Source organism: Colossoma macropomum, unplaced genomic scaffold (assembly GCF_904425465.1).
Source record: "Colossoma macropomum unplaced genomic scaffold, Colossoma_macropomum, whole genome shotgun sequence".
NCBI classification, from domain to species: Eukaryota; Metazoa; Chordata; class Actinopteri; order Characiformes; family Serrasalmidae; genus Colossoma; species Colossoma macropomum.
Window position 1 is genome coordinate 14,066,174 of NW_023494792.1, and position 9,382 is coordinate 14,075,555.

A 9,382-nucleotide genomic window follows, 5' to 3' on the forward strand; every position below is an offset into this window, starting at 1 on the left:
CATGTTTTGTTCTCTTCTCCTTTTTAATTTGTGTAACTCTAAAACGCTTCCTGATAATAATGTCTTACTTTTTTTTCTGCTTGTAGGCTAACAAAAAGAGAAAAAAAAGAAAAGAGAGCAACTGTAGGAAATAACACAGTAGGCTGTATCTACCTGTGTTTAACTCTGATGTTGACAGTACAGAGACTAAAATGGTAATTAATGTAAAATGGTCATTAATGTAACAGCTGAGTCTCTTCAGCAGAAATCAAACTGTGTTGTGTTTCATAGCCTAACAGTGTTTCACTAACCGACACTCTGTTTAGGAGGATGGAGCCAAAGCGAGAGAGAGAGAGAGAGAGAGAGAGAGAGAGAGAGAGAGAGAGAGAGAGAGAGAGATAGATAGATAGATAGATAGATAGATAGATAGATAGATAGATAATTAAATCAGGCGTAAATTAAATACATAAATTAACTACGAGTGTTCTCGGTGAGACGGACAGATTTAAAGGTACAGAACGTGTGAAAGAGAAGCTGTGATTTCGGGAAATTTAAAGAAATGGAAATATGAAAGCGAAGTGCTGACGGTCTCGTGCCGGGCTGAGATTGTAAACGGGATTGATCTGAGTTGGGGTCAGTGTTAAAGGTCAGGGTGAAGAGCGGGCTGGAGGAAGAGCGACCCTCTGCCCGCTCTGGAAACATCTTGAATAAATAATCCGCACAAATAAATCAGGAAACTCGACTCGCACGCAGTTCACAAATTCTTTACAGCTCAATTTCTAAAGTCCAAATAATCCATCTGTCAAAAAAATGCAGAAATAATAAAAATGATAAACTATAAAAATAAAGACTTTAACAGCCTGATCTCGGGGAGATCCAGGTCAGTTTGAGAGCCTCTGCGTTTACAGCAGCAGCACTGAGTCAGACACTAAACTACATACAATACATCAAATAAACTAAACTACGCTATATGTACTAAATCATTACACTGAGAGTTTAGCGAAAGGTGCTCTCTTACAAATGATGGATCTTCAAGGGTTCTTTAGTAAAGACAATGATTCTATAGAACACCAGGGACACTGAAAGAACCCTTTGCATGATTAAAGGGTTCTTTGCATGGTGAAAGGGTTCTTCGGATTAATGGAGAATGGAAGATGTGCTGTAGATGGTTCTTTATAGAACCTTTTGAAAACGAGTTCTACAAAGCACCAAAAAGGGTTCTTCTATGGTTAAAAGCCTGACGTCATCACAATTGAAGAACCATTTTTGGTGCTATATAGGGCCATTTTTTTTTACTAAAGAACCCTTGAAGAACCATTATTTTTAAATGTGTACAGGATGATCAAATCTGCTCTATGTTAAAGAACAGAGTGAAAGATTGCAGCTTTTTAACTTTACCAAAAAAAAAAAATCACAAGAGACATGATAACGAAATAATAAAATACTTTACTAGCGCGTTAATTAGTAACGTTTTTGCGCAGAGATCGCTGCTGCTGTCAGGAAAGGCCGAAGCGAAAATGAGGAGGAAACGCGGTGAGAGTGAGAGTGAAGCCCGAACGCGGGGGTGTGACAGCGCTGTGAGTCCAGCAGGGGGCTCCACTCTAGAGCGCAGCGGCAGTGAAGTTTAAACACAGCGAATAAAAGCACTGAGGATTTTATTAAAATACACACTGGCGGACTCGAGTTGTGGAGTTTCAGAGATTCAGAACTTTTGCACAGACTGGACATCAGATCACCAGACCGGCCTCCCCGCCGACTCCTGTTCTCCGGAGAGGAGAGAATGGTCTCCTCCGAGGAGGAATCAGCCCGTTTAGGCGCTTCTGTGTTCGGATTAGCTGTTTTTTTAATGCCACGCTGTGTCGTAAACGGGTCTGACTGCGCGCGCTCTCGAGGTATTGGCCTAAAAGAAAAATGCTAACAAACTAAGTCAGTGAGGGCTGCGTATCTGCTGAATTGCCCTGTTGCCCCTCCTCGGGGTCCCGGCGTGCGTGTGACGTCACGCGGCGTGTGGGTCGCTCTCTCCCCTCCAGCGCTCCTCGCGCATCGGCTCCAGGTTCTCAGTGCGCTCGGGACGGTGCACACACGCACACACACACACCCCACACACACATACACATACACGAGCTCTCTCCCACTGTGCTTCGTCGCGCGCAGCCCAGAGCGCGAGCCATCCTGTATGGTGGATATTCTGCTCCACTCTTCTTTCTTGGGTGATATGGGGGATCATTCAAAAAGTAAGTGGTCTGCTCGACTTCTGAGGGAGTCCTCCGACTCTTCAGGCGCTCTTTAGGAGATGTTCTTGTTTTTTTTCCCCGCAACTGTAGTGTGATTTACGGTTCGGACACAACGAGGCCGTTTAAACCAAGCAGCTCTTTTTGCAGAACAGTCCGATACTCGGCCAAAGTTTCTGGATATTTTGTAGAGCTCTGAAAAGGGAAATGATCTGTAGTACATTCGTGCTGATCTTTGCATTTCTGTGATCAGTTTTCGTGAAAGTGTAGCGTAGTGAAATGGCCCAAAAAAACAAACAGGAGGTGACATGCATGGACTTGTGGACGCACACGTTACAAATGCATGAGCCCAGATGTGTGGAGGGTTTGGGTGAGGATGTGTGGAGCATTTGGGTGAGGATGTGTGGAGCGTTTGGGTGAGGATGTGTGGAGCGTTTGGGTGAGGATGTGTGGAGGGTTTGGGTGCGGATGTGTGGAGCGTTTGGGTGAGGATATGTGGAGGTAAGGTGAGGTGAGGTGAGGTGGGTGCAGGTGCTGCTCTCTCTAACCTCTGCGTCCCACACAGAGAAGTCCGGAATCGCCATGTGTGTGGGCTGTGGAAGTCAGATCCATGACCAGTACATCCTAAGAGTGTCCCCGGACCTGGAGTGGCACGCGGCCTGCCTCAAATGCGCCGAGTGCAGCCAGTACCTGGACGAGACGTGCACGTGCTTCGTCCGAGACGGCAAGACCTACTGCAAACGAGACTATATACGGTACGAGGGGGCTTTTCCTCCGAGTGTGGAGCCCAAGCTTTGAGATTTAGTCGTGGGCCGCAAAACACGTGCAAGGAATATATATATATATATCGAAGAGAACAACTTGTGAAGTTTTTCTTTCTCACAAACGTCGACGTGTAATAATAATAATAATAATAATAATAATAATAATAATAATCCTGATTGTAGGTGTTTTAAGGCGTGCTCTGGAAGCTGTTGTGTGGGCAGTAAAACACATTCTGACAGAATGAATGTACTTTTTGGTTTGTAGACAAAACGGGCCTGTGTATGCATACTTGTTATGTAAAGATTGTTCCCTAAAATTCCTCTAATTTCTAGACTAAGTGTAAATTCTTTTAGGCCCGTCTGCTGTCTGTTAGGCGGTTTTGTTACGAAATATACTTCTTTTAAAAAGGCAGTATGATTTCGTATTGTGCAGCTCGTGCTTTACAGTGATTTAGGCTATGTGGATCAGCTAAAGGCTCATTCGTCTCCGCAGGTTATTCGGGATCAAATGTGCCAAGTGTAACAGCGGCTTTTGCAGCAGCGAGCTGGTGATGAGGGCTCGGGAGAATGTCTACCATATGGAGTGCTTCAGGTGCTCGGTGTGCAGCAGACACCTCCTGCCCGGAGACGAGTTCTCTCTGCGGGAAGAGGAGCTGCTGTGTCGGGCTGATCACGGCCTGCTGCTGGAGAGAGGAGCGGCGGGAAGCCCCCTCAGCCCCGCCAACATCCACTCAGCCAGAGCCCTGCACATGCCAGGTCAGCAGCTGCTTTCATTAATTCATTTATTCATCATAATAATCATAATACCATAATAATAATAATAATAATAATAATAATAATAATAATAATAATACATGCCTAATATTATTATTTTATTGCTGTTGTTGTTGTTATTATTATTCCTAATAAAATATACTTAATACTACTACTACTACTACTACTACAAATAATAATAATAATAATAATTATAATTATAATAATAATAATAAAATGATAAAATTACAGCTAGAGCTAGGAAAAATAGAAAATAGAGGGGATTTGTGAAATTAATTCTCGATAAAAGTTTGAAGAGTTCCCTCAAAAGTTTCCTCAAACATAATGCGTGTTTTATTAAATACAATAAATAAAATACATGTTAAATTGTGATGCGTTGGAAAAGTGTGTTGCCTGTGTTGCAGAATTTGAGACATTATATTTCAGAAATATTCAGATGTGGTCGATGGTGTGAAAGCGTGTTTGAGCGGGTCATCTGTACACAGAGTCACAGTTTACACAGAGTTAGTTTTCTTATGCGCTTAAATTGGAGGTAAATTTCTACAGAGTTGAATCCTGTTTATATTGTTTAGTGCTCTCGTTAGATTTTTTTCTCTCTTTTTGCTTTAATGTTGCTCAAAATGTATAAAAACGAGAAATTAAAAAGCTGGATAATATCGATGTGTGAAATGTGTGGATTTATTTGTAGAAAAGTGAAATGAAAGAAATGTTGCGGTTGACGTTAATAAAACTGTAATAACTGTATTATTTATATTTATTATTTGTATTACTGTATCTGGAAGCCAGATAGCGAAATCAGACTGATTCAGTCTCCTGATGAGTTCAGTCCTCTAAACGGGCAGCAGTGTGAGGCGTTACTGTGCAGTGAGCTGGTTGATTTCTGCTGTTCTCTTCTGGTGTTCAGCTCGGTTTCTCTGCTGGTGATCGCGGGTTTTGTGCACCGTGTTCAGTAAAGTGTGCAGTAAAGCGCTGCTGTCAGTCAGTTTTAATGAGGCCGTGTTGACTCCGTTTTACTGCGTGCTGTCTGTTTTCGGCTGTGTTCTGTGTGGACGGAGATCTGAGCGCTGAGTTTCTCTCGCCGTATGTCCGCAGAGCCCGTGCCGGTGCGGCAGCCTCCTCACCGGAACCACGTCCACAAACAGTCGGAGAAAACCACCCGCGTGCGCACCGTGCTCAACGAGAAGCAGCTGCACACGCTGCGGACGTGCTACAACGCGAACCCGCGGCCGGACGCGCTGATGAAGGAGCAGCTGGTGGAGATGACGGGCCTGAGCCCGCGGGTCATCCGGGTCTGGTTCCAGAACAAGCGCTGCAAGGACAAGAAGAAGTCCATGCTCATGAAGCAGCTCCAGCAGCAGCAGCACAGCGACAAAACGGTGAGCTTCCGGTCGGACGGCCTTGTGTTGAAGAGAACTTCGCAAATAGTCAATGCAGTGGGGTACATAACTGAAAGGAATTTCCAATATGCCATGTTTATTATTATTATTATTATGATTATCATTATTATTAAGTCACCTTTTCTCCTCCACCCGCAGAATCTCCAAGGACTAACAGGGACGCCGCTGGTGGCGGGCAGTCCGATCAGACACGACAACACGGTCCAGGGTAATCCTGTAGAGGTGCAGACGTATCAGCCCCCCTGGAAGGCCTTAAGCGAGTTCGCCCTGCAGAGTGACCTGGAGCAGCCCGCCTTCCAGCAGCTGGTAAGAAGAGCCACGACGAACCAGCACATCTCAACACGACGCCTGCCAAACTATCTGTGCGTTCAGCCAGTGGCGAAACGTCAGTATGGCTACCTTATTTTCGAACTTTTTAGAACTGTTTTTTTTTCTAGGCCTCTCTAGCGCCTCGGGCATTGATGAGGGCTTCAGTCAGGACTGTACATATTAAAAAAATGTTAGGTCTAAATTCATTGTTTGAGAGCTCAGCACCGGACAGTATGGGTGGTTTCAGTTGATGCTCATAGTATTACTCTTTCCAACCAAGCGCAAAAATACTGTAAATATGTTGATTACATTTTAAAAGTGATTGTTAGTGTGAAATGCAGTAAATTACTTACACACGTGTCCCATATTACCATATAACACATTCGGTCATGTTAGCTTAGGCCCCGTTATAGGCCTGTCTGAGTGCATTAGCGTGGCTGCGGTGTTTTCATCTGTATCTCACTGAGCCTTCACAGTGCAGAGATCAGGGACCTGGATTTCTACATTTATACATTGCGTAAATACTCCTTAAATCTACATTCACTGAGAAATCTACTTCAGGCAGTATATAAATGACTTTTCGTACAGTCGCTAATTGTTTACCTCAACAAGTAGCCCACCTGAGGTAAACAGAACAAGAAGTGAACAAGACTCAGATTTGTACCAGCTGCCTCAGTCGAGGTTTTGTCAGATAAATAAGTAAATGTTTGTTAGGTCTAAATTAATTGTCTGGGAGCTCAAATCACCACTACATATAGGCCTTGACTCTTTTTTCATAGCGCAGGCTGACTGCTAACCTCAACAGGATCTCAAGGAACAGTGAAATGAACACAAGATGGACACTCAAGCAGCTAACGAGAGCAGTTCAGCAGATCACACAGCAAAACACAGTCAGATCGTGTCGTATTAGCCGAAGCTGTAGCTACGTACCTCGTTAAAACCAACCACTCCGGTGACGAATGAAGTAGAAGTGAACGGAACTCTGGGACACCTTTAAGGGCTTTCTGTAGTATTGACAAGTAAAGGTTATAGTGATACTATAAGAACCGATAAGATTTCTAAAGTGCCGCATAATATTGTCCTAACGATCTGTAACATTTCCACCTACTGTAATACTACTGTATCTCTATTTTATAGTAATCTGTACAGTAATCCATGGTTATAGATGATGTATTACTATAGACTATAGTAATCAAATGTTTTAATCTGAACAGTAATCTATATTAATAGAATATCTATAGATTGCTATGTCTTTAGACTGTCTATATCCTGCGTAGTGTTATAGTAATCTGTGTAGATATTAGACTGTAATAATCTACATTGTATAGTGTTGGTTTGATCTGTACAGTAATCTATATTACAGGTTATCTACAGATCACTATGTTATTAAACTATATATCCTGCATAGATTTATAGTAATCTGTATAATAATCTATATTAATAGATTGTATATTAGACCACAATAATCTACATCGAATAGTGCTGGTTTGATCTGTACAATAATCTACATTAACAGATTATCTATAGGTTGCTATGTCTTTAGACTATCTATATCATGCGTAGTTTTACAGTAATCTGTATAATAACCTATAGTAATAGATTATATATGTTAGACTGTAATAATCTATACCGTATAATACTGGTTTAATCTGAATAGTAATCTAACAGATTTTCAGTATCTCTAGATTGTTATGTCCTTATATACATATTTTTTATCTATATCCTGCATAATTTTATAGTAATCTGTATAGTAATTTATAGTAATCTATGGTAATAGATTATTTATAAATTATTATATTCATAGACTACATTCTATGTCCTGTAGTAGTTTTATTGTAACCTGTAGTAGTAATTGTGTAGTGTGCTGTAATAAGCTATACTATTATGAATTTACTATAATGTTCTTATGAGAATCCTGTAGAAATCACTGTAGTATTGCTGTAGATCTCCGCTATAACAATGTTTTTTTTCTAATACTGAAATGAAAAGATAATTCTCTGATTCTCTCTCTCTCTCTCTCTCTCTCTCTCTCTCTCTCTCTCTCTCTCTCTCTGGGTGTAGGTGTCCTTCTCTGAGTCGGGCTCTCTCGGTAACTCCTCGGCCAGTGATGTGACCTCTCTGTCGTCGCAGTTGCCGGACACCCCCACCAGCATGGTGGCCAGTCCGGTGGAAACGTGAACACCTCGCGAGCCGCCCTGCCCGCGCACTCGCCTGTCCCAGCATGCACCGCGCGACGACCCCTGCATGAGCCCCGAGCGGACCGACCGAGGGATTACCACAGATACATACACACACACACAAACATATACACGCACACACACCGTGGATCTAACGCTGAAGACACGGAGCAAAGCCCACTTTCCCACACCGTCGACCACCATGGATCCAGCTCAAACCAGGACGGCCCGAGGAATATGAACAAGTTGAGCCACTGTCAACAACTTTTTTTAAACGATAATGTCTTAGCAGTATTCCTTCCAGTCAGTCAGTATGTAGCTCTATCATCCACCTCCCGCTGCCCTCACTCACTCACCGAGACCTGAACACTCTGTCTCACTGCGCATGATCTCCGAAGACTATGTAGAAAACAAAAAACTGCTCTGTAAAATATTTTATCTCGACGGATGGAGGACAGATTGTGTTGAACTTCTCGAGAAAACAAAAAAAAAGAAAAAAAAAGAAAAAACGTAAGTTATTGTTATTTATTGTGAGGACTTAACCGTCCGCGCGAGAATTAAGAAATTACCTTAAATAAACTATGTTAAGTGTTCATGTTCATGTCTGAGGAAGTTTGCATGCAATGACATCTTATATCCCTATATGTGTTGAACCCAAAGTCCCCCTGGAGGAGTGTGTTCGTGTTTTCAGCCACAGCACAGACTACAAGCGCCACGCCAAAGATGGCAAACCGCAGCAAGAATTAAATAGCAGTGAAAGGCCTTCAGCCTGAGTGTCCTCATGTTGGCTCCCACTCTGCTCTAAGGACACTTTCATGCCGCACTTGGTTTGCATTTTCTGCTGAAATGCTACAGCTTCCAAACAAAGCGGGGTTCTGCTGCTGTTTTGGTTTATATTTGTGAAATGAAATGGAAGAGAATGAGGTGAACAGAAAAGCCAGGAGGCTTCTAAGCATGGCTCATCCTGATCAGCACGCTGTGTTTCATATACGCGGGCTGCAAGAGTGCTGCGTGTAGCCGAGCCTCTTCTAGTCTAACTCAGGAGAGGAGGGTGATGCGCGTGATTTGCCTAAGGGAGGTGGTCTAGCCTCGTTCTCCAGTGGTCTCGGTTTGTCTGTGATAGGCTGCCGCTATGCTGGCTCAGAGCCAAACAGCTATAAAGTGATTGACGGAGGGCCGAAGTGTCCATTTTAACCCTTCGCAGGCCGCGGCAGGGCTCCAGCGGGGCTTATCAGAGCCCGTATCTGCTGCAGTCCGGATATTGAGTTCACCCTGTGATCGGGTTAGTTTTGCTTGTAAAGTCCTGAGTGTGGAGCGGCGGCCTCTTATCTGCTCCTGGCATCACCTGAAAACGCGTCCAGTGCCCGGAGACGTGTGTGCGTGTGTGTGTGTGTGTGTGTGTGTGTGTGCTGAAGGGAAAGTATCTCCCTCTGAGCTCCTCCGGGCTTTATTTTCATTCCGATCAGTGTCCTGAGCTGAGGAGAGTCAGGTCAGCCTGAGACCTATTAGAGCTCTGCCTCTCGCTGTGTTATTATAATCTGCGATAGGAGAAAAGAACATGTGATAATGTGATGGTAATCTGGCAATTTGTTCAGACAAGGTCTACATTTTTACATTTTTTTACGACGAAAGGACGATATAATATACACTGTCAGAAAAAAGGTTATGTATACGGTTATGTTCACCAAGGTACAAGCAATGTGAATGTACCATTAAAGGTCCAAGTGTGTACCTTAAATACGTTTTAAAGG

General features: G+C 43.2%; 1 protein-coding gene across 2 annotated transcripts; it reads left to right on the forward strand.

The window, feature by feature from the left end:
• The first annotated feature begins 1,658 nt into the window (after window positions 1-1,658).
• isl2a (ISL LIM homeobox 2a) lies at window positions 1,659-7,632 on the forward strand. Of its 2 annotated transcripts, none has more exons than XM_036575458.1 (6): window positions 1,659-1,871; window positions 2,776-2,965; window positions 3,468-3,730; window positions 4,841-5,124; window positions 5,284-5,451; window positions 7,516-7,632. In XM_036575458.1, exons 1-6 carry the CDS (start codon window positions 1,760-1,762, stop codon window positions 7,630-7,632), a joined length of 1,134 nt encoding a protein of 377 aa, XP_036431351.1. In that variant the 5' UTR covers window positions 1,659-1,759. The 2 variants fall into 2 exon arrangements, with proteins under 2 accessions (XP_036431351.1, XP_036431352.1); XM_036575459.1 differs by lacking the exon at window positions 1,659-1,871 and adding an exon at window positions 2,053-2,213.
• The last annotated feature ends 1,750 nt before the right edge of the window (window positions 7,633-9,382 follow it).

Coding starts and splice junctions, on each gene's coding strand:
- isl2a (XM_036575458.1), top strand. CDS start 1,760: ATGGTCTCCTCCGAGGAGGAATCAGCCCGTTTAGGCGCTTCTGTGTTC. Junction 2,966..3,467: donor TGCAAACGAGACTATATACG/GTACGAGGGGGC, acceptor TCGTCTCCGCAG/GTTATTCGGGATCAAATGTG. Junction 5,125..5,283: donor AGCAGCACAGCGACAAAACG/GTGAGCTTCCGG, acceptor CTCCACCCGCAG/AATCTCCAAGGACTAACAGG.